This window comes from Vipera ursinii (assembly GCF_947247035.1).
Source record: "Vipera ursinii genome assembly, chromosome: 5".
Classification (NCBI taxonomy): Eukaryota; Metazoa; Chordata; class Lepidosauria; order Squamata; family Viperidae; genus Vipera; species Vipera ursinii.
The window spans coordinates 98,005,017-98,030,167 of NC_139518.1; the positions used below are offsets into that span (position 1 = coordinate 98,005,017).

Here is a 25,151-nt window from a genome sequence, read left to right on the forward strand (position 1 = left end):
CAGACTTTAGAACTGTCTTGCCTTAACCAACATTGAAAGCGTCCCTACGTTTGACCAAGTCCTTTTTTCAAACTAGCAGGTAACAATGAATTGTGGTTACTGATACCGCAATTAAAAAAAAACATCTCGGCAAGGGATTCCTTGTTGCGTAAACAGCATCAAAAGCACGCAAGGCACTAGTGCCACTTTATAAAAACCTTTAGTAAAGCCACACCTGGAATACCTGCATCTGGGTTTGATCACCGCATTACAAAAAAAAGATGTTGAGACTTTGTAAAAAGTGCAGAGAAGCGTGTTAGGTAGATGACTATGGCCTAACGGGTTGGGTTGGCAATACATATAAACTATGATTGCATTGTTGTAATAGAAACTGTATTGTGTCACTTTAAATGTATGATGATTGGCCAACGCCTTTTTTCCAACGGCCATAAGAGGGAGCTAGAGACATAGCTTCTTTCTCTCTGTTATTCCCTCTGTTACATTTTGCTGTTACTTGCTGATTATTGTGGTTTGTGGGTTGGCTACTGTTTGCTAAACCTGAAGAACTGTGTTTTGACTTACGGACTGGTAAGAAGACTCTGTATCGGATAATCCTTGGACTCTTGTTATTTGCTATCATCTCTTTACTCGTGGATGACCTGGACTGATTTTTTTCTTAAGACTGGGCTATTGTATTATTCCACAAGTAAAGCTTTTTTACACACCTCAGTGTATCTGTGTGCTTGCTGCGTAAACTTGACTACTCTATTCCTAGGGGAAGAGCGTTCTCTGTGGGCACGCCTGCCCTCTGGAATGATTTACCCGTGGAACTTAGGACCACCCCCGATCTGCGTTCGTTTCGCCGGGACCTGAAAACCTGGTTTTTCGATCTATCAGGCCTGGACTGAAGGGGTTTTAGCTTTTTAAATGTTGTTTTAATTGGGCTTAATTAATGTAATGTATTTTAATTCTATATTATCTTTTATATTGTATTTTATGCTGCCCTGTAAACCGCCCTGAGTCCTTCGGGAATAGGGCGGTATAGAAATTAAATTAAATTAAATTAAAATTAAATTACTCTCAGTATCCTGCACATCCTTATCAAAGAGCAACGAAGATGATTAGAGGGCTGGAGGCTAAAACACAGGAAGAACATTTGCAGGGATTGGGTAGGAAAAAAAAAGGACCAGGCATCACACAATAGCAGTCTTTCAATATTTGAGGGGCTGCCAGAAAGAAGAGGGAGACAATCTATTTTCCAAAGCACCCGAAGGCCAGACAAGGAACAAATGGATGGAAACTAATCGAGAAGTAGGGAAGCAACCTGGAATCAAGGAGAAACTTTCCTGACAGCGAGGACAACTAACCAGTGGAACAGAAACTGCCTCCAGAAGTTGTGGGTCCTCCAACACAAGAGGTTTTTAAGAAGAGACTGGACAGCCGCTTGTCTCAAATGGCGTAGGGTTTCCTGCTTGCACAGGGGGCTGGACTAGAAGACCTCCAAGGTCCCTTCCAGATCTACTCTGATTGAAAGTCCTGCACAGTACCTCGTCTTACGTCCGAAAGTTGTGACGTGAGCTCTTACCCCAGAAAGTTACTCCGCAGTGCATATGTTGTGGCGTATATTTAAGTAGCCTGTGACGACCGTTGTGGTCTTCTATGTAATACATAGGAATTGTCTGGAACCGCCTCCAGCCTAGAGACAGAATCAGAGGATCGCGGGTTTTGAGGATTTTCTTGTACCAGCGATGCTTCTTCAACCGCATCTGAAGAGAGAGAGAGAGAGAGAAAGGAAACAATTTCATCTCAAAAGCCATTTCAACAATCTCTCCCTCACCTTCGCTGAGAAAAGTTTTCTTTTTTTAAAAAAATCAATATGTTTTATTAATTTTTATTTAACATAATCACCTTAATATTCGGTAGATAGTGCGTTGTCCGGGTTTACGTTTAGCAAACATTCACTAAGAATTCAGTTCTGTAATCTATAATCCACGTGATAATTTTGCATGATTTCCTCTTTTCCTCATAGTGTTTGCTTTTTTTTACCAACCTTAAGTTAAGACAATTCTTATTGTTTTAATAAATGGTAATTATGTATAAAAGTTTTCTAATATTTCTATAAAGAATAATCACCACAATATAATGTTCTTTTTCTTATCTAATCCCTCTGGTTGTCTCATCATATATATCCTGTTTACAGTTCTTATTTGCATTTGTTTTTCCCACAGTGTTCTAAACACTTTCACTGGTTTAAGATTTTCTCAGAGTTAATTACATTTAAATATTTAAATCTATTTTTTTTCTCACGTAAACCAACCCAATGCTTTTACCTTTTCTATAAAGAATAATCACCACAATATAATATTCTTTTTCTTATCTAATCCCTCTGGTTGTCTCATCATATATATCCTGTTTACAGTTCTTATTTGCATTTGTTTTTCCCACAGTGTTCTAAACATTTTCACTGGTTTAAGATTTTCTCAGAGTTAATTACATTTAAATATTTAAATCTATTTTTTCTCTCACGTAAACCAACCCAATGCTTTTACCTTTTCTTAAGGAATAAATAAGACGAGAAAGAGAAAGAAGGAGTTTTCAGTTGCATGTAAAAGTATGGAAGGCACAGAGGGGGCTGCTTCGAAAAAAATGTGTGTGTGGTTGAGCTTTCAAAACCCCCAGGAAATAAGGCACAACTCCTTGGCAACAACTTAACAACAATGCACAGAAGGTCAAATACATATAGATAGGAAAATACGTATGTATGTATATGGGTATGTATAGATGTATAAAGGTAAAGGTAAAGTTTCCCCTGCACATGCGTTGCTAGTCGTTTCCGAATTTAGGGGCTGGTGCTCATCTCCGTTTCAAAGCCGAAGAGCCAGCGCTTGTCCGAGGACGTCTCCGTGGTCATGTGGCCGGCATGACTAGACGCCAAAGGCGCACGGAATGCTGTTACCTTCCCACCGGAGTGGTCCCTATTTTTCTACTTGCATTTTTACGTGCTTTCGAACTGCTAGGCTGGCAGAAGCTGGGACGAGTAACAGGCGCTCACTCTGCTACGTGGCACTCAGGATTCGACCCGCCAAACTGCCGACCTTCTGATCGACAAGCTCAGTGTCCTAACCCACTGAGCCACCGCATCCCTTGTATAGATGTATACACACCTTCAGAAAAAGGTACATTCAGAAGGACATGAGAATCTCTGTCTATCACGGAAGGGGACATAATGGCCAAGTGGTTAAGGACACTGAGCTTGTCAGACGGAAAGCTGACAACTTACGTTTGAGACCCGAGCATCAAGGGATAGGGTGAGCCCCGTTCCTTGCCTCAACTCCTGCCCACCTAGCAGTTCGAAAGCATGCAAGTGTGGTGGGAAGGCACCAAGACCCTGAGTGTATAGTTATGCTGGCCACATGACCCCAAAAGCGTCTTCAGACAACACTGGCTACTTCGGTTAGGGAATGGAGAGGAGTCGGACACAACTGCATAGAGAAAAAAATGTACCTTCATATATCACGGTTAAAAAGCGTGCAAGAGCGTAACACACCTGAACGTAGCCCACGTTTCCTTCCGTGTTTCCGAGGCCGCCCAGGACGATTGGGTAACGTGGGTCAAAATGCAGCACCAGTTCACACGGGACGTTCTCCAGTTCTACTCGGATATACATGCCCGGTCGAAATCCTTCGTATTGAATTCGGGTTTCGTCATCTTGATCGTCAAACTCAAGTCTGTTAAGCTGCATTGCAAACGTTAAGAAGGAAGGCGATGCTTTATCGCACGGGGGTCCGTCAAGACAATCCCACAGCTGATGTTGGCTGCGTACGGGGCCAATTCTGCCGAGTTACAAAACGAGAATCTGCGCTTCCGCCACAGGCCACGCCTGGATTAGGGCTCACCTTGTTAAAGGTTGTGTGCCTCTCTTGTGCGTTTCTTACTGTGCCGTTGGGTTACCGTGTGAACCAGTTTTTTACGACAATTCAGGCATGAGAGTGTGTGACTGGACCCAAGGTCAGCCTAAGGCAAGACTGGAACTCCCAATCTTCTAGCCTAGTGCCTTACACCACTACACCAAATTGGTTCTCAAATAATAACAACGCTTCATGCCAGTTGCTCTTAACCTTTTCTTTACCAAGGATAACCCTTATTAAATACCTTTTGTGGCCACGGACCATGGCCATGGACCCCCAAGACTTAAGATTTAAATCATGACATTTCTTCAAGCCTTTGTGGACGCCCCCCCCACCATGGTGACATCATGGCCCCTGGGGGTCCACGGACTACGGATTGAGAGCCACTGCTTTACGCTATAACATAGAGCTGCGGTGGGGCAGGGGTTAGAATGCAGGATTGCAGGCTCAGCCCACTGTCAGCAGTTCGACCCTGACCGACTCAAAGCCAACTCAGCCTTCCATCCTTCCGAGGTCAGTCAAACAAGGACCCAGATTGTTGGGGGCGAATAGGCTGACTCTGTAAACTGCTTAGAGAGGGCTGTAAAGTACTGAGAAGCGATATCTAAGTCTAAGTGCTATTGCAGGCTAACTCTGCCCACTGTCAGCAGTTCGACCCTGACCGACTCAAGGCCAACTCAGCCTTCCATCCTTCCGAGGCCGGTCAAACGAGGACCTAGATTGTTAGGGGGCAACGTGCCGACTTTGTAAACCGCTTAGAGAGGGCTGTAAAGCACTGTGAAGCGGTATATAAGTCTAAGTGTTGTTGCTATAATAAACCTGGCATCATTTCTCCCTCCCTGCTTTGTTTACCCCAAAGACAGTCCAGATGGAGCAATATGAAATTTCCTTCTCCTGCTGCTGGCTTTGCTAACGGATTGGCGCACCTTTTCCCAACGTACGCTCGGCACGCGAAGCTTTGCTGGGCCCTTCTCTTTGCCTCTGGAGCACTGCGGCAAGCAAACGTTACCTACCTGAGCTTGCTTCTGCAGCTCCTCCTTCAAGTCATCGAAATAGGTGGCGTTCCCATCGTATTCGGCATCAAACATCTCTTTCAGCTTACGCTTCTTGGCGACGCGATTCTTCTGCTCTTCCTCCTCCGCCGCCCCTTTGTCGTTCTTTCCCTCGTGATCCTCTCCTTCTTCGTTGGCCACCTAATGGCGTGAAGGAAATAATAATAATAATAATAATAATAATAATAATAATAACAACAACAACAACAACAACAACAACAAAAATAATAATAATAATTCAAGTCAATCGAGCTTTTAATTTTTTTTATTCTCCCCCAATGAAATCTGCAGCGCCGGCGTTAAAAAAAATAAATAAAAATAAATCCTTGACCGATGCCTTTTTTCTACGCCCAACAGGTTTACGAGCTTTACAAGGTTTACAAAGACTCGGAAGTTAAATCCCAGCAGTCCTCGAATTACGAGCAGGATGGAGCCCAAAACCTCTGCTGCTAAGCCAGACAATGGTTCGGTGAATTTTTGCCCCGTTTTGACGACCGTTCTTGCTGCACTTAAACGAATCACCGCAGAAGTTAACTTAGTAACCCGGTTTGCGAGGCAAAGCTGGCTTTCCCCGTTGATTTAAAAGGTCTCCCAAGGGGGTCACGTGACCCACCCACCCCGGGGGGGGGCACTTAAAATATGGGTCAATTGCCAAAGGTCTGAATTCTAATCGCATGACCTAATCAGAGGATGCTGCGAGGGTCGTTAAGGGTGAAACACGGCCATAAGTCGCCGTGAACGGCCGCTAAAATGAACCCGTCGCTAAGTCGAGGACTGCCTGTACTTAAAGTTTGAAACCTTTCACGCTTTTCCAGGACTTGAGCGTTCCTCAGGAGGAGAGGCTTAATTGTTAATTAATTAACTATTACTTAATTATCCCACAGGATCCACCGGTTATGTCACACCCAGGACAGTCCCAAACTTTTTTTTCAGGAGGCAACTGGAATTTCTTGTTTCTTTTCTTCGAAGACGTTTCGCTTCTCATCCCAGAAGCTTCTTCGGCTCTAACTAGAATGACGGACAACGGAAAGGGTTGAGACTCCACCTGCATTTGAAAGACAAAGGTCCCTCTTTGGAAGATACGAGAGGACCAGCTGGTTTGAAAGAGGGGTCAAAGAGGCCACCTGGGTCAAAATTGAACACCCCTCCCTCGACAGAGGGAGAAGGATACGACATCATCCATCTCCGGTCTACAACACAAGTCCTTTCAGCAGCTCCAAGAAGGCTCCACACCAAATGACCAGCTGTCTGCAAGGAGTATAAATCTTTCCATTCCCCACCATCCAGTCAGAGCTGAAGAAGCTTCTGGGATGGGGAGTGAAACGTCTTCGAAGAAGAAAAACAAAGAAAGTCCAGTTGCCTCCTGAAGAAAAAGCATCTTTGGGACAACCAGGACCCTGGGTGACTGAGAATCTCCGTAGACGTCTCTCAAACCTCATGTTCTTCATCAGCTGATCTGCCTTTATACACGGTTCCCGTCTCGAGGTCTTCAAAATCACCGTATATTTCTTCTGGAGAAAAAAAATAAATACAAATAAGTCCTTGAGTTGTGACCGTAATTGAGCCCGGTCATTATGGTTGCTAAATATCGGTGGTTGCAACCGGACCTGATTTTACACCTCTTTGTGTGTGTGTGTGTGTGTGTGTGGAAAGTCAATGCTGGTTTCCAGCAAACCGTGATAAATCACAGTCACATGAGTCGAGGGATGGGTAGGCCTGGGTGGAAAAAAAAACAGAATAAAGGAGAAAAACAGAAAAAAAAACATATGTTTGTGTGTGTGTGTGTGTGTGTGTGTTATTGCTGTTATGTTGTTAAATTTTTTTCCCCGTTTTTTTCCAAACAGGTTTGGGGGGAAAAAAAGTATGAGGGGGAGGGAACCGACCCGTTTTTCCCCCCGATTTTTCTGGGGTTTTTTTCCCCCAGGCCTTCCCATTTCTACATCTATGAGGCACTGGGAATTGGCCAGTTGCCAAATGGCCAAAAAAACACAATCATGTGACCCCAATGAGGATGGGCTGGTATCAAAACTTCAAAAGTGGGTTGCGAGTCCACCGCTACTTCAAAGTGTTGCTAAAAGCAACCCATCGTTAAGTCGAGGACTATAATACTTTTTTTTTTTTGGCCAGGTTGCCCCCACCCAAAAATAAATAAGGACACATTCTGATTTACCATCTTCTTTCAACAATTTTTCGGCGTCTTTGTCCGCTTCCCACTTTCCGGTCACGAAACAGTCTCGGATGCTGTCCATCACCTGCAAAATAAACGTCTTCTGTTTTAACAACATAGATTCACAGCGACCGACCATCATTTTTTTCCCTCAGATTATTCCATCAGGCCTGGAGGCAAGCTCTTTGCAAATGCTTACCGACTTTTGGTCACCAGCGAAACGCTCAACTTACAACTGTTCGTTCTGTTATGCGTGTAATATAAAACACATTACATGTTGTACGTATCATAGAAAACATGTAAGGAACAGTTGCGGGAATTGGGTATGTCTAGTCTAATGAAGGGACGCAGTGGCTCAGTGGGTTAGGATGCTGAGCTTGTTGATCAGAAGATCGGCAGTTTGGCGGGTCGAATCCCGAGTGCCGCGTAACAGAGTGAGCGCCTGTTACTCGTCCCAGCTTCTGCCAACCTAGCAGTTCGAAAGCAAGTCAAAATGCAAGTAGAAAAATAGGGACCACTCCGGTGGGAAGGTAACAGCGTTCCGTGCGCTTTTGGCATCTAGTCATGCCGGCCACATGACCATGGAGACGTCCTCGGACAAGCGCTGGCTCTTCGGCTTTGAAAGGGAGATGAGCACCCGCCCCTAGAGTCAGAAACGACTAGCACGCGTGTGCGGGGGAACCTTTACCTTTACCTAGTCTAATGAAAAGAAGGAGCAGGGGAGACCTCATAGCAATGATCCAGTATTTGAGGGGCGGCCACAAAGAAGAGGGGGGGGGTCAACTTATTTTCCAAAGCACCTGAAGGCAGGACAAGAAGCAACGGATGGGAATTAATCAAGGAGAGAAGCAACCTGGAACTAAGGAGGAATTTCCTGACAGTGAGAACAATTAACCAGTGGAACAACCTGCCTCCACAAGTGGTGAATGCTCCAACATTGCAAGTTTTTAAGAAGACACTGGACAGCCATTTCTCTGAAATGGTATATAGGGTTTCCTGCCTGAGCAGGGGGTTGGACTAGATTACCTCCAAGATCCCTTTCAACTATTCTATTCTATTCTATTCTATTCTATTCTATTCTATTCTATTCTATTCTATTCTATTCTATTCCATTCCACATTCTATTCTATTCTAATTCCATTCCATTCCATTCTCTATTCTATAATCTGTCTATTCTATTCTATCATTATTCTATTCTATTCTATTCCATTCCATTCCGCATTCTATTCTATTCCATTCTATTCTATTCTACAATCTTTTATTCTATTCTATTCCATTCCATTCCACTCCATTCTATATTCTATTCTATTCTATTCTACAATATGTCTTCTATTCTAATTATTCTATTTTCTATTCTATTTTATTCTATTCTATACCATTTCACTCCACTCTATATTCTATTCAATTCTACAATGTCTTCTATTCTATTCTATTCCATTCCATTCCATTCCATTCCATTCCATTCCACTCCACTCCACACCACTCTATATTCCATTCCATTCCATATTCTATTCTATTCTATTCTATTCTATTCTATTCTATTCTATTCTATTCTATTCTATTCTATTCTTCTATTCTATTCTATTCTATTCTATTCTATTCTATTCTATTCTATTCTATTCTATTCTATTCTATTCTACAATCTGTCTTCTATTCCATTCCATTTCACACCTCTCCACTCCATTCTATATTCTATTCCATTCCCAATGTGTATGCGTTTGGAGATCTTTAAGAACGCTTTCACGTTCCTTCTTCAACTTCACAGACTTGGTGAGACTCATGATGCCAGGACAAACTGGCCCCAGTTCCAAGAAGACCGCATCTGAGAAATCTCCAGAAGTCCTACCTCATCCAAGTCCCAGTCTTGCCCGGTTTCCACGGGAAATTTGGAGCAATCCAGAGCATCAATCTTTCGTTTCGATTCTTTGTCTGGACGACTGACGCGAAACAGCCCTCCGAGTTCTTCCTCTCTTTCTCCTTCATCCTCCTCCTCCTTGTCCTCGGCCACTGAGGACGAATCGAGGCAGCATTTTAGTGACAATTAAGTCTCCACAGAGGCGTTACCAACCTACCTTACGTCTAGTTGTCACCTGGTGTGTTTTTTTTTTTGTTAATCGCCTGTCCAGCTGACCGCCAACACTGATCATCAACACTCTGGATCAGGACTGATTTATTCAAAAATCATCGTCTCCTAATTATGCACATTAGCTACGGTTCGAAGTTGCAACGGCACTGGAGGAAGTGACTTTACAACTAGTCCTCGCACTCAGGAGCATCACTGCGCGCACACGCACACACGCACACACACCCCCCAGTTAGATCAAAGCAGGCCCTGGACAGCTGGCCTTTATTTAGGTTTCTGTCTGCACTTCTCTGGCAGATTAATTCCCGAGGTTTAATGTTTTAAATCCAGTAAACCTCCCCAAAGACAGTCCCTAGGCAGGATGGTATGTATGTAAATACTGAAAATTATTTATTTATTTATTTATTTATTTATTTATTTATTTATTTATTTATTTATTTATTCATTCGGTTTATATACCGCCCTACTCCCACAGGCAAAATTTAAAAACAATACAATACAAAATTAAAATTAAAATTAAAATTAACTTATCGCTGTAAGGTCCCACCCCAATCCACCTCTTAGGAAAGAAGAACTCTTGGGAGACAGAATTGTCCAAAAAAGGAACTTTTACTAAAACATGATTGCCAGTGGGAAATCTAGACAGGACCTGAAAACTGTGTTACAGGTTGTGTCCCCGAGTGAAAAAACCCCTCCCCTCAGTCCACTCACCGCCCTGAGTCCTTCGGGAGAAGGGCGGTATAGAAATTTAATAAAATAAATAAATAAATAAATAAATTAGGGTTCAGGTGTCAAAACCTCCCAAGGGAAGAGGGATCTTCCATGCCTTTACCACATATCCTTCCTCCTTTTCAGATTCTAATCAGAGATACAAACCAGATATATAAATCTAAATCTATATATATATATATATGGCTGACTGATGAAAACTAATAAGTTTGAAATGCATATCAGTCTCCCTTAATTCTTTGTTAGCAATTTAAAATTTACACAAATATGAGCTGTCACCGGTGTGACTACTGCCTGTCGATGGCCTTCAGGTTAGGCTGACACAGGAAATAAAGATTTGTCCCATGTTTGGGGCCTAGCAAGGTAATCTAAAAATAGTTAACAAGCATTTGACATATATATATATATATATATATATATATATATATATATATATATATATATATATATATATGTGTGTGTGTGTGTGTGTGTGTGTGTGTGTGTGTGTGTGTGTGTGTGGTGTGTGTGTGTGTGTGTGTGTGTAAATTTTTAAATTGCTAACAAAGAATTAAGGGAGACTGATATACATTTCAAACTTATTAGTTTTCATCAGTCAGCCATACCCTTCTGAGATTCGAACCCTCAGAACCCTCAGAAGGGTATGGCTGACTGATGAAAACTAATAAGTTTGAAATGCATATCAGTCTCCCTTAATTCTTTGTTAGCAATTTTAAAATTTACACAAATATGAGCTGTCACCGGTGTGACTACTGCCTGTCGATGGCCTTCAGGTTAGGCTGACACAGGAAATAAAGATTTGTCCCATGTTTGGGGCCTAGCAAGGTAATCTAAAAATAGTTAACAAGCATTTGACATATATATATATATGTATACCTTCCTTCCTCTGTACACCGCCCCGAGTCCCTCGGGAGAAGGGCGGTTTATAAAAACTAATAAATAAATAAATAAATAAATAAATAAATAAATAAATATATATATATATATATATATATATATATATATATATATATATGTGTGTGTGTGTGTGTGTGTGTGTGTGTGTGTGTGTGTGTGGGGTGTGTGTGTGGGGTGTGTGTGTGTGTGTGTGTGTATAAAAAAATCTAAATAAATAAATAAATCTCTCCCCCCACACTCCCTTTTCTTTGTTCTTCTCAGTTCAAAGGTTCTTCCCCTGGTCTAATGACGGCCTCCAGGCAGGCTGAAATAATACAGCCTTGCGACAAATGGATGAGGATGGCCAACTAACATCTTCTCTCCTCCTCCTCCTCCTCCTCGGGAATGGCAGAATCCAGTGAGGGATGTAAGATGTTAGAACGTACAGATAAGGGTTTATGAATGGGATATCAATGGATTCTGGCAATCGCCGAGTCTCGGAGGGCTGCGTTGCCAATTCCACATTTAACCCTCTTACCACTGCCTGCATTTCCAACCTGGCAGGCAGGCTGCCTTTAACGCCCCTCCCGCCAAGCTAAAAGAAACTCAAAAAGGCTTTCTCCCGGTGACGAATTGCAATGAAGAGTCCCAACAGAAAAGGGGAAATGATGGCTTGTTTCCTTGCTTGCTTTCATCGTACTAATGATTGACTGATGACCATCTCACTAAACCTTGAGCCTTCACCTGTGCTTAAGGTCCGTCCTTCCTTCCTTCCTTCCTCCCTCCCTTAAGCCTGTCAGGATTGAACTGCTGGCTGTGGGCAGTACTGCATTGTACTGTGGCACCATAGCTCCCTCCCTTCCTTCCTTCTCTCCTTTCCTTCCTTCCCTCCCTCCCTCCCTCCCTTCCTTTCTTTCCTTCTCTCCCCTTTCCTTCCTTCCCCTTCCTTCCTCCCTTCATTCCTTCCTTGACCTTTCTTCATTCCTTCCTCCTCCTTCCCTCCCTCCCTTTCTCCCTCTCTTCCATCCTTGACTTCCTCCCTCTTTCTTCCATCCTTGACCTCTCTCTTCCCTTCCTTCCATCCTTGACCTACATCTATTTGATTTATTTTATTTTATTTTTTACATTGTTGAACGCTTAGTGATGTGGAACATAGTCCCTACAGGATGAGGTAAATGAGGTAACCAAAGCAAGTCAAGCAAGCATCGAAGAAAGCTTTTCAGACCGCTGCTTTCTGGGCCGCACAGGCTATATAAGATCACCTCATAAATGTATGGAATTCCTTCTCTGTTTCAAAATTTATATCCCTTTGATAGTTGCTGAAAGTTTCTATGTAGATTATTGTACTAATTTTAGGTATCATACTTTCTCCTTTTAATGTATGATGTTCTGGGTGGGAGGAGGGGTGTGTGTGAAATAAAATAATTAAATAATTTGAAGAAATTATATCTTCCAGTATAAAAATTATGACAGTCCACCTAAATAATGGAATTGTCAAAGGAAATTCCTTCCCATTGGTTTCAAGGACACAGAAGGAATCTCCCATATCTCTTTCTCTTTCTCTCTCTCTCTCTATCTCTACCTATTTATCTGCCTACCTACCTCTCTGTCACATCTTCCTTCCTTCCTTCCTTCCTTCCTTCCTTCCTTCCTTCCTTCCTTCCTTCCTTCCTTCCTTCCTTCCTTCCTTCCTGCCTCCCTCCCTCTCTCCCATTTATACCTACTGTACTCTTTTATTAATACAGGCAGGGCGATATATTTTTTACCTGTTCCATAAACAAGTTTGCGGAGATTCGGAATAGCCTGTTGCTGTCTCAAAAAGGCTTCGGCTGCCTTCTGGGTGAGGCCCTCTTTCCATCTCAGAGCCCCTGAAAGGGGAAAATATATCGTTCCTTTATATAAATCAGATTAAACAGTCAATGATCTCCCTTCCCAGCCCCCCCCCCCGGGCTTTTAATGCCACTTACATAAAGATGTAAAATTCGTTGGGGTGAATTTTTTAATCTGTGCACGTCTCCCGAATAGGAGATGCACAGCAGAGCAGGCGTACCTATTCAGGCGTCCCACTGCGCTCGTTGGGCTAATACCAAAGTAACTGTGCATGGGATCTGAACCTTACTTTCCATGCTAGAAAGGGACAAGGTAACTGTTGATAAATACATAAATGAAGAGCCTTGGTGGAGCAGTGGGCTGACGCCTCCTTAAGTAACACCAGCTGCCTGCCATTAGTGCAGGTTCGAGTCCCACCAGGCTCAAGGTTGACTCAGCCTTCCATCCTTCCCAGGTAGGTAAAATGAGGACCCAGATTGTTGGGGGCAATTAAGCTGACTTTGTAATAATGCCGCTTGGGGTGTGTGTGAAAGCCCTAATAAGCAGGCATATACATAGAATGAAGGCTATTGCTAAGCACATTTGATTTGTGCTTCTTAGATTGTAAGCTGCCCTGAGTCTTCGGAGAAAGGGCGGGATATAAATGGGATTTTAAAAAAATAAATACAAAATGGTTGCCAACGGAAGTGCAACCGAAGAGTGTTTTTTTTTACAAACGTTTAAAGAAATTGACTCTAGCCAAAACATGTCATGACGCTTGGATAACACCGTCAAAAGGAAATGAGTAACTGGCCTAAAACGTCTTCAAAAGAAAAGAATAAAAACAACAGAGTCCAGATGCCTCCTGAAAAAAAAAACCACCTTTGGGACAACCAGGACCTGGAGTGAAAGGAGAATCTCCGTAGACTTTTAGCCAGGCCCTTTGGGATGAACGCCCTTCGGATGGTGTGGGAGTTATTGGTGTGGGAGTTATGAATGGATTTCCAGAATATATATATATATATATATATATATATATATATATATATATATATATATATATATATATATATATATATATATATATATATATATATATATATATATATATATATATATATATGGATCTTTGGTCATTCGGGTTTTTTCCCCACGTAGAGTTGAAGGTGTAAGATAGATAGATAGATAGATAGATAGATAGATAGATAGATAGATAGATAGATAGATAGATAGATAGATAGATAGATAGACAGACAGATATAGATAGATAGATAGATAGATAGATAGATAGATAGATAGATAGATAGATAGATATAGATAGATACAGATATATATATATAGATAGATATAAATAGATAGATAGATAGACAGACAGACAGACAGACAGATAGATATAGATAGATATATTGCACACTACAGGAACCATTTGCCCCACTCAGGTGACCTCGAGGACACAGGTAAACCTCCAAGTGGCCTCAACGACTCCCTAAAAAAGAAGGCAAACGACCAGCGGTCTGCAAGGAATGTAAATCCTTCCATTCCCCACCATCCAGTCAGAGCTGAAGAAGCTTCTTGGATGAGAAGGGAAACGTCTTCAAAGGAAAAAAACAAGAAAGTCCAGTTGCCTCCTAAAAAAAAAAAAGAGAGAGAGAGGCACCTGTGGGCCCTAAAACATCACAACCAACCTTTCGGGAGACTCACAGGTACATACCAGCTGTTTCTGAAGGAAAACCAGAGTCCTCTTTATATTCTTCATCCTCTTTCAAGAGATCTTCCACGTCATCTTCGTTCTTCAGCCACCCAGAATCTTCTCTCTTGTTGTCAGCGCTTTCTGGTTGAGTCTCTTCCTGGTCCAAGCGTTTGAGGTCCTCCTCCTCCTCCTCCTCCTCCTCCTCTTCCTCCTCTGAGGTACCTTCTTCAACGGAGGACGAAGGTCCACCTGTGTCTGATCTTGATGCCCCTACAGGTCTCCCGTTCTCAGTCGCCGCTTTTTTAGCCAGCCTTCCGCTGTTGCCCATCTCCTGGTCGGCTGAGAAAGGTCTACTAAAACGAGCCGCGTTTCCGGCGCTGGATTCCGAACCCGCTCCCTCCAATTCCTCTCCACTTTCATCGGCCTCTCCGAGGTCATTTCCTTCTCCATCCCCAGAACTCTTCTCAAGATCGTCGTCGCTGTCGGCGAACGCGGGCAATTCTGTCAGCCCTGCAGGCTCCGGCTCTTCCTTACGTCGCTTGGAAGATCTCGGAAAGGGAAAATTATGGTCACCTTCTTGGCCTTCCTCCTTGCTGTCGTTTTGCCCCAGGTCCTCATGCCCAGACATTGCCTCTTCCTCCTCCTCCTCCTCCTGCTCTTCTTCATCGTCCTCTTCGTCATCCTCTTCATCACTCCGGTCTTCGTTTTCAAACACCGCCTTCCGCCGCGTCCTGCCGGTTTGCGGGTCGCGCTCCTGTTCTTCTTGAGGCATCGCAAAAACGCTTAGCGAATATAAAAATGGGAAACCTGTTAAGGACCCAACGAAGCTCTCAAGAATAAAGACAGGGTCTAAAGCCCTTGACAAGTCGGACGGTCCTCGGCTGACAACAGTTCACTTAGCGACCGTCCCAACGTTACAACGGCACTGGGAAAAAAGGTGACTTAGGACCGTCTTTCGCCCCTATGACCGTGGCAGCATCCCTGTGGGTCGCGTGATCAACATCCGGATACGCTTGGCCACCGACTCATACTTACGACGGTCGCACCGTCCCCAGGGTCACGGGATCCCCTTTTGCAACCTTCTGAGGAGCCAAATCAACGGGGGAAGCCGGATTCACTTCAGCACCGTGTTGGTGATTTAACGACGGCAATGATTCGCTTAACCACGGTGGCAAGGAAGATGATAAAATGGGGGGGGGGAATTCGCTTTACAAACACCCCACTTAGCAACAGGACATTTGGGTTCACTTGTGGGCATAAGTCGAAGATCCCCTGTACTTTAATTCACCCAAGATAAATTCCACAATTTATTTTCTTCCTTACAGTCAGCGTTCTGGTACTGAGGGAGTTATAAATGCAGCTTGGGCAAATAACGGCATTTAAGGGAGGGAGGGAGGGAGGGAGGGAGGAAGGAAGGAAGGAAGGAAGGAAGGAAGGAAGGAAGGAAGGAGCTGTGGTGCCACAGTACAATGCAGTACTGCCCACAGCCAGCAGTTCAATCCTGACAGGCTCAAGGTTGACTCAGCCTTCCATCCTTCCAAGGTCGGTAAAATGAGCAGCCAGATTGCTTGGAGACAAAATGCTGACTCTGTAAACCATTCAGGGAGGGCTGTAAAGCACCCTTTAGTGGCATATAAGTCTAAGTGCTATTGCTACTAAGCCTTCCATCCTTCTGAGGTCGGTAAAATGAGGACCCAGATTGCTGGGGGTCATAGGCTGACTCGGTAAAGCACTCAAGAGAGGGCCGTAAAATCACTGTAAAATGTTATATAAGCCTCGGTGATGTCGCTACAATCAACAGCTTTTCCATTTTCAATTCAGAGCAGAGCCGGAAGGGACCTTGGAGGTCTTCCAGTCCAGCCCCCTGCTCAAGCAGGAGAACCGACATCAGTGATGGAGAACCTTTAGGAGACCGAGTGCCCAAGCTGCAACCCAAAACCCACTTGGGTGGGTGCCAGGTGGGCGTGGCCCATTGGGTGGGCGTGGCCCATTGGGTGGCTGTCACTGCGGTAGTAACGGCAGACTGGGTGGGACTAAAAAGTTCAATCAATCAATTCCAACTGTGCGAGATCTTTGTTTTCCCCGCGAGAAGTTGAAATTGATTAACTGAACCTCTTCTTTTTGGTACACGGCGGCGGAAGCCTAAAGCGAAAAGGCTTTATGAAACCCTGCTGAAGGCCTAGGACTGGGGCGACGGCGCGTGTGCCCGCAGAGAGGGCTCTGCGTGCCACCTATGGCACGTGTGCCATGGGTTTGCCACCACAGGTATAGGTTCTCCTGCTTCTAGTCTGCTGGACTAGAAGACCTGTGAGGTCCCATTCCTATTCTATTCTATTCTATTCTATTCTATTCTATTCTATTCTATTCTATTCTCTATTCTGTTCTCCTACTCTACTCTACTCTACTCTACTCTACTCTGTTGTTATTCCATTCCATTCCATTCCATTCCATTCCATTCCACTCCACTTCCATTTCATTCTATTCTATTCTATTCTATTCTATTCTATTCTATTCTGTTCTGTTCTGCTATTCCATTCCATTCCATTCCACTCCACTCCACTCCACTCCACTCCACTTCCATTTCATTCTATTCTACTCTACTCTACTCTACTCTACTCTACTCTAGTCTACTCTACTCTACTCTACTCTACTCCACTCCACTCCACTCCACTCCACTCCACTCCACTCCACTCCATTCCAAAAACAAGAAAGTCTAGTTGCTTCTTGAAAAAGCACCTTTTGGATTGTCACTTCTACATTTCTCTAATATAGAGAATGTTGCACCAAACTTTCCTTAATATATAACCTTACTTTGGCATAGGTTCGCCACCACGGCCCTACATCTTTTGAGGCAAACGGCTGTCCAGACTCTTCTTGAAAAAACCTCCGCTGGTGGGAGCAGCCCCCCCCCCCGCTTCCGAAGGGTGGCGTGTGCGAATCGTCCCACCTACCTTTCGTTCTCGACCCCTTCGGTCTCTAAAGGCTGGGAGTCCATGAAGAGGGAGACTTTGCTGGAAGCCATTTTCGCATCGATGGTGGAATGTGCCGAGATGAGGCTCTGGACCAGCTCGTGGTTCGGTCTCCCTTCCTCCTGACGAATCAACAGCGTTTCGGTCACTCTTTTCTAACCCCGAGGTTTAAGGGAACACATTTATCGCAGCCCTGCTTTAGCAGCCTGCCAACGAGCGCCGAAGATTTCAAGGAACGAAACCGAATTGCCTTCTGGCAATTTAATTAAGCCTCCCCATGCCAAGGGCCAATCGAACTTTTAAAGAATTTAATAAAAAAACCTCTTTGCAACCCATTGGCAAGGTCCTGTATGTTAGGCCAAAGCCACAGGGGCCAGTCCAAGTTTGAGGATCCCGGCGATCACCACCCTCGTTCAAAAAACGTCAGATAGGTTAATGCTAATTTGTCAACAGGAGGATGACAGCAATCAAGCGTCCATATTGTACGGAAGGAAGGAAGGAAGAAAGGAAGGGAGGGAGGGAGGGAGGGAGGGAGGGAGGGAGGGAGAAGCAATAGCGCTTAAACGTATATACTGCTTCATACTGCTTTATTTAATTTTTTTATTTTATTTTAATTCCATTTATATCCCGCCCTTCTCCGAAGACTCAGGGCGGCTTACAAGCTTAACAGTAGCCTTCATTCTATGTATATGCCTGCTTATTAGGGCTTTCACACACACACCCCCAAGCGGCATTATTACAAAGTCAGCTTAATTGCCCCCAACAATCTGGGTCCTCATCTTACCGACCTCGGAAGGAAGGAAGGCTGAGTCAACCTTGAGCCTGTCAGGATCGAACTCTTGGCAGTGGGCAGTGAGTCAGCCTGCAATCCTGCATTCTAACCAGGGTTTGCAGGCAAACTATGCCCCGTAGGCTGGAGTTCGATCCTGACAAGCCTCGGGGTTGACGTTCTTTCAAGGTCATCAAATGAGGAGCCCAATTGTTGGGGGGCAATATGCAAATGATGCTTACACTGTAAACCGCTCTGAGAGGGCTGCAAAGCACGATGGGGCGGTTGTGTTAAGCCTCAAATGTTTTTGCTAACTGCTGTCAGGCACAAACGAGCAGAGCTGCACATGCGGAGTTCAAGCTAACTACTCTATTACGTTCTGCCTGTAATACAGGAATCTTCCAGACTGACAGCCTTGTCTTGGGAATAAATAAGATAAGGCTCCAAGGAACATCTACGGGTGGTCAGTTCTAACCCACCCGGTGGTTGCGCAGTGACTCCAGGCTAACACCAGGCTTGATCCCTCCTCCCTTAAATGTCCTCGTTTCCCCGACACAATCCCTTTTGTCAAGCTGAAATTATATTTTAGAGGTTCGAATGCAAATACTTCGTTCATTTGTTTGTTTGTTTATTTTATTTTCAAAAATCCAGTTCTGGTTATGATTTCAAATTTGCAGAGGATAAAATCCAGTTTTGATTCTGAAAGTGGATTGTTTATTCAAGTTAATCTCTGCCGATGAGTCACTGGGCTTGCCTATTAGCAATCAAAATACTATTAGCAGAATGCACAACTTGTCATCGTATCCGGTTCCGGCGTGTTCCCCAGTCCAGCAAATTAAAAGCCAACTAGGCATCACAGGCAGACACAGCATAGCTGGTGGTATTCAGAACAATAATTACAGCAGATATCTGATATCTGAGTAGTAAAGGGAGTTTCTTCCTATATAATTTGCCTAATATACTGTACATCCTTTGCCCCACGTAGGAAAACTTACAAAATTTAATAAAGTGGCTATTTGAATATTTTTCTGGAGAGGCAATTAACTAACTGTGGGAGGGACGTTTTAATCAGGGAAACAATGCAATGGGAAATTGCCCCATCTGAAGTCCTTAATCGAACGGGGCCCCCTATAAATTAATATACCGAGTGGTGATTTATCGTAAGGGTTTTTGCATTCTCCTTAATTAAGCAATGAACAACAATTAATAAACAGGACACGAAGCCCAGAGTCGTACCTCCCGGTCGCGATGGGAGTGGCTTCCCCCGAGATCAATATACACGGCATCTTTGTCGTACACCAAGCCCCCGACCCCTGAGAGTGGGGCGTAGATCAATTTCTCCTTCTCGTTTAAGCATCGTTTCTTCTGATGCTCAGGAAGAGCGCAAGGATCTGGCAAGAAGCTGACGTCGCTAACCGTGAAATCCCCGACACCTGGTGGGGAAGAGATTCAACAGCACCACATGGGCCTCCAGGTGACGAAAGGACGTCAACACAATCTTACATGGATTGAAAAAGATGAAATGTCACACTTTAGACGTATGGCCGAAGCGCAAAAAGCCATTTGTTTGTTGAAAGGAGCTTAATTCTAACACTTGGCTTCCTGTTGCGCTGAGTCGTGGTGGCCCAGTGGCTAGAATGCCGTACTGCAGGCTGACTCTGCCCACTGCCAGCAGTTCGATCCTGACCCGTCTCAAGATTGACTCAGCCTTCCATCCTTCCGAGGTCGGTCAAATAAGGAGCCAGACTGTTGGGGGCAAATAGGCTGATTCTGTAAACCGCTTAGAGAGGGAAATAAAGCACTGTGAAGCGGTATATAAGTCTAAATGCTATATCTACTCCTTCCTTCTTTCCTGCCTTTCTTCCTTCCATGGTCAGTAAAATATGGACCCAGATTGTTGGGGGCAATAGGCTGACTTTGTAAACCCACTTAGAGAGCACTGTAAAAGCACTGTGAAGCTGTATGGAAGTCTATTGCTATTCCTAGTACTATTGCTATCAACATTCTCTCAGTTTCAATAATCTTTTAGGCTAATTGGAGAATGTGATTGACGACCGTTTTAATTGGGAGTGGGAATTGCACTTTGTTATTTTGTACCTTGGGGGAAGGGAATTTAGCTTTGGGGTTCAACTAGGTAGTGACGATACTTGGTTTCCAGAATAAAATGTTCTTTGGGGAAGAATTATGCCCTGAAGTTCTTTCATCTATCAAATGAAATATCAACAATCTAAGATATGTAGATGATACCACTCTAATAGCAGAAAGTGAAGAGGAACTAAAGAGCCTCTTGAGGCAGGTGAAGAAGGAGAGTCCAAAAGTTGGGTTGAAACTAAACATTAAGAAAACCAAGATCATGGCATCCGGCCCTCTCAATTCCTGGCAAATAGATGGGGAAGAGATGGGGAAGAAATGGAGGTAGTGACAGATTTTATTTTCCTAGGCTCCAAGATCACTGCAGATGGGGACTGTAGCCAAGAAATTAAAAGACGTTTGGTCCTGGGGAGGAAAGCCATGGGAAATCTAGACAGCACACTAAAAAGCAGAGACATCACCCTGTCAACAAAAGTGCGTCTAGTCAAGGCTATGGTCTTTCCAGTTGCAATGTACAGCTGTGAAAGTTGGACCATAAGAAAGGCTGAGCACCAAAGAATTGTAGCCTTTGAACTCTGGTGCTGGAGAAGACGTCTGCGAGTCCCTTGGATTGCAAGGCGATCAAACCAGTCGGTCCTAGAGGAGATCAACCCTGACTGCTCTTTAGAAGGCCAGATCCTGAAGCTAAAACTCAAATACTTTGGCCACCTAATGAGAAGGAAGGACTCGCTGGAGAAGAGCCTAATGCTGGGAAAGATCGAGGGCAAGAGAAGAAGGGGACGACAGAGAATGAGGTGGCTGGATGGAGTCACTGAAGCAGGAGGCGTGAGCCTAAATGGACTCCAGAAGGTGGTAGAGGACAGGAAGGCCTGGAGGAATGTTGTCCATAGGGTCACAATGGGTCGGAGACGCCTTCGCAGCTAACAACAACAATCTATCGGAACCACAACGTTACACATTAATGTTTACGCTCGAGTTTCCCAACCTCAGCAACTTTAAAGTGTTATGGGCTTGCTAAGTGGGGAATTCTGGGAGCTGAGGTTCCCATGCTTTAAAGCTGCTGAGGATGACAGACAGTGTTTTATGCAACTCTTACATAAGAGTTGCATAAAGCGTTCCAACAACATCTTTCTTTCTTTCTTTTTTTGCAGGCCCTGGGTGGAAGGATGGAAGCAGTGGGGCTACTTTAACAGAGAGGTATTCTGTCGATATATTAGGCTCCAGGTCCTTCTTCCAAATCCTGGCCAAACTTCCCTCCTTCCCACACGAGCCCCTTTTCAAATCTACGATTCGCTTAAGGACCCTTTCGCCTTCTCCCCAGGCGGCGAGGAAGACTCTTAAAAATACTCGGCTGTGGTTTGTGGACAAAATAAAGAGTAGAAAAGGAAAAAAAAACTTCCAATTCTATCCCACCTGCCATGTGGACTTGGCTTTTGTTTTTCAAATGGGCTCCTCTCAGATAGCCATAAAGGGAAACTTTGCGGTCACATTTTGGATTCACCCTGAGGAGCTCTGGGTTCGTCAAATCTTCCATCCTGCAGGAGGGAAGAATATCAGGGTTAGGATGTTTAGAAGGAGACGGAGAACATCCTTGGGTACGCTCATCTGGTACAACAGCTGTCCTGTTGGTGAGGTAGGGGGCATATAAGTAGTAACCCCATACCCGCTCCTGACGGTTCGCCTCCCTCTGACCACCTGGAGAGCTTTGAATATTTCGTACATGGGATCTGTCCTCAAAGTCAACTTTTCCTGAGGCTCCTCTAGATTTGCCCAAATCCTCTCAGGTTGCTAGGCCCTAGGATGGGAATCGTTTTTAATCTACTTTCATGCTATTGGCAAAGGAGGGAGGGAGGAAAATCAAGGAAGGAGGGAGGTCAAAAAAGAGAGGGAGGGATATCGAGGGAGGAAATGAAGATCAAGGAAGGGAGGTCAAGAAAAGGGAGGGAGGGACATTGAGGGAGGAAGGAAGATCAAGGGAGAAAAGTCAAGGAAGGGAGGGAGGGAGGAAGGAACAGAGGATGAAATGAAGGGAGGGAGGGAGGGAGGAAGGTCAAGGAAGGAAGGAAGGAAGGAAGGAAGGAAGGAAGGAAGGAAGGAAGGAAGGAAGGAAGGAAGGAAGGAAGGAAGGAAGGAAAAGGAAGGAAGGAAGGAAGGAAGGAAGGAAGGAGGGAAGGAAGGAAGGAACAGAGGAAGGAAGGTCAAGGAAGGAAGGTAGGAAGGAAGAGAGGAAGGAAGGTCAAGGAAGGAAGGTAGGAAGGAAGAGAGGAAGGGAGGGAGGTCAAGGAAGGGAGGGAAGCCAAGGAAGGAAGGAAAGAAGGAATGAAGGAAGGTCAAGGAAGGGAGGGAAGTCAAGGAAGGAAGGAAGGAAGGAAAGGAACGAAGGAAGGGAGGTCAAGGAAGGGAGGGAAGTCAAGGAAGGAAGGAAGGAAGGAAGGAAGGAAGGAAGGAAGGAAGGGAGGTCAAGGAAGGAAGGAAGGAAGGAAGGAAGGGAGGAAGGAAAGTCAAGGAAGGGAGGGAAGTCAAGGAAGGAAGGAAAGAAGGAACGAAGGAAGGGAGGTCAAGGAAGGGAGGGAAGTCAAGGAAGGAAGGAAGGAAAGAAGGAACAGAGGAAGGAAGGTCTAGGAAGGAAGGAAGGAACAGAGGAAGGAAGGAAGGTGAAGGAAGGGAGGGAAGTCAAGGAAGGAAGATCATGGAAGGCAGGGAGGTCAAAGAGGGCCAAGGAAGGGAAGGAGAGAGGAAGGAAGGTCAAGGAAAGGAGGGACGGAGCTCCAGGAAGTTCAAGTGGAATCAAAATAAATCACCTGTCAACCAAGATGTAGGGATGAGTTGTCTGCCAAGTCAGGGGACGGAATTTCATCACAGAAATAAACCGCCCCAGATTGTGGATTTCCTGTTTTTGATAGTCTCCGTGCACCATCCCGGAAAGATAGAATAATTTGGCACCCTGCATTTAAAAATTAAACAGAAACGCATGTACGCTGAAGTTGCAATTTAAGCAATACGCCGCCCTTAACTGTCGTGGTGGTGGTTTTTACCCAGAATGGTATTTCTTTCCTCGAATACAGGACCAGCTTGAACTACCTGTTAAAAGAAACGTGGACATTCGTAATTAAATGCAGCTGAGCAAATGGCGGGTCCACGCACACCACAGCATTGCCAGAAAGAAGGTGAAGTCACATTGTTAGGAGGACACTGGCAGAAACATGAAACGGTTTCATGTTTTATCCTACCCAGGCGATCCTTGTTCAGCGCCTGACTCGTTGAGCAACTGTTCAGAGTTACAGTGGTGAGGTTTAAGTAACCTTTACGGCTACGATTTGTATTTACAACCTGCGCAGGTCGGTCCAAGCAACGGAAAAGGGAAGTTAGATCACGACCTGGCTTAACGGCTGAGCCGTGGTGCCAGCTGCGGTCGCTAAACAAGAACTACCCGTTTCTAATTTGTACCTTGTGCTTTCACGGAGCTGGAGACCCACTGAACGATCTTGTACTAATCGTAACAAGTCCTCCCGGTCTTCTTGCCTCATTGCTTGTCTCCCATTTACAGGGAAGAGGAAGAACAGGCGTCACACCTGCCCCAGCCTGATTCCTTAGGACAGAGTTGCCCAACGTTTCCAGCTTTGCAGACTGGGGGGTGGGGTGGGGAAGGGAGAAGGGGGGAAAAGAGCAGATGGTTCGCGCAAGCAGCCCGCCAGCGTGCACCCGCAACTCCCATTTGCGCAAGCGGCGTACACGCCCGCCTGCCGACCACCTGAATGGAGCATGCCTGCACGGGCGCGCCACTGGTTGCGCAAGCTAGGCCATTTATGCAGCCCACTTGCAAACCCCTCGTGGACCACACGTGGGTTGGGGACCCCTGCCTCAGGAAAGGTAACCCTTCGATTCCATTTGGCTGAAGCAAAGGCGTTGTGGTTTTTTTTTTTTACTAGGGATGCTGGTTGCAGTACAGTCAAGCCAGCTCTGAAATTTACCGTGCAGTCGGGATGTACAATCAAGATGACTTATAGAATATTCAATGGCTATTTTTGAACTGTAGCATAGAATCTAGAACTTTAGATATAAAAGATAGCATTTTAATAATTGTTGAACGGTCAAGGCAAAAAAATATATTTCTAATAACTGGGGATTTGTTAAGATGAAAACCAGACTGTAAAACATAGGAATGTTTTGTAATGAACAATGTACAGTAAGTTTTGTAGACAAAAGAATTATTCTTTATTGAAATAGGGAATTGTGAGTTGCCCGTAATTAAGCTTTCTTCTAGAGGCTATTCTAGAACATCCTATTGCAATTAAATAGAATTTTAAAACCAGGATACTGATGCGTATTAGTGAAAATATATTTTGAATTTTATTGATTGACTAGGTTATAACTAGAAATATACTATCTTGCTTATTTTGACTATGTAATCACTAAGGGAATTAGGGAGGGCATCTCTGTTGATGTAACCTGAACTATTTGCAACTGGTTATTTCTTATTTTAACTACCCAACCACCATATTGTTTCACAAATACATGTATACGTAAATATTAAAAAAAACAATAAAACTTGTATATTAAAAAAAAAGAAATTTACCGTGCTTGATCCATATAAAAATAAGGTCTAGGTTTGCCCCCAGCCCATCCCTTCCCCCGCTAGAGACCAGTCTGTTTCCAGCCAACCAGAGCTCGCCAAGATGTTTTGAGATCTCTAAGAGGCTTCAGGATGATCCCGGCTGTGGGATGCTGGTTCAAACAGGATCCAGCTTGCCCTGGTCCTTATCACCCGCCATTCCTTCCCGCAACGTCCTGATTTCCTATCACGTAGAGACAAACCTCCTTTGCCCTTTTCATCCATTCCTCCCCACTCCTTTTGACGGCAGGATGCCGACACAAGGTAGGAATAAAATGACACACGCACCCCCTAAATAAAATGGCGCATGAACTATGCAGATGGCAGAATATGCAGGTTCTTCTTGCCACGTGCATTTATTAAATCTCTGGTTTTAAATGGCATTATAAAGTCACAATCCCTTTGTTTTCTTTCACT

The 25,151-nt window shown here is 44.4% G+C and overlaps 1 protein-coding gene across 2 annotated transcripts in view; it reads right to left on the reverse strand.

The window, feature by feature from the left end:
- BMS1 (BMS1 ribosome biogenesis factor) overlaps nucleotides 1–25,151 on the reverse strand; it is a 53,141-nt gene that overhangs the window by 20,654 nt on the left and 7,336 nt on the right. For both annotated transcript variants that reach the window (XR_014492705.1, XM_083364167.1), the window contains exons 6-17: nucleotides 22,924–23,066; nucleotides 21,536–21,657; nucleotides 19,268–19,464; nucleotides 17,245–17,384; nucleotides 14,315–15,075; nucleotides 12,561–12,662; nucleotides 8,953–9,113; nucleotides 7,110–7,191; nucleotides 6,374–6,450; nucleotides 4,901–5,080; nucleotides 3,527–3,715; nucleotides 1,565–1,745 (exon numbers count right to left, since the gene is read on the reverse strand). Coding sequence is in view for 1 of the 2 variants with exons in the window: in XM_083364167.1 (XP_083220293.1) it covers nucleotides 1,565–1,745; nucleotides 3,527–3,715; nucleotides 4,901–5,080; nucleotides 6,374–6,450; nucleotides 7,110–7,191; nucleotides 8,953–9,113; nucleotides 12,561–12,662; nucleotides 14,315–15,075; nucleotides 17,245–17,384; nucleotides 19,268–19,464; nucleotides 21,536–21,657; nucleotides 22,924–23,066 (2,335 nt within the window). In the remaining variant the exon portion in view is untranslated. The remainder of the gene's footprint in view (nucleotides 1–1,564; nucleotides 1,746–3,526; nucleotides 3,716–4,900; nucleotides 5,081–6,373; nucleotides 6,451–7,109; nucleotides 7,192–8,952; nucleotides 9,114–12,560; nucleotides 12,663–14,314; nucleotides 15,076–17,244; nucleotides 17,385–19,267; nucleotides 19,465–21,535; nucleotides 21,658–22,923; nucleotides 23,067–25,151) is intronic.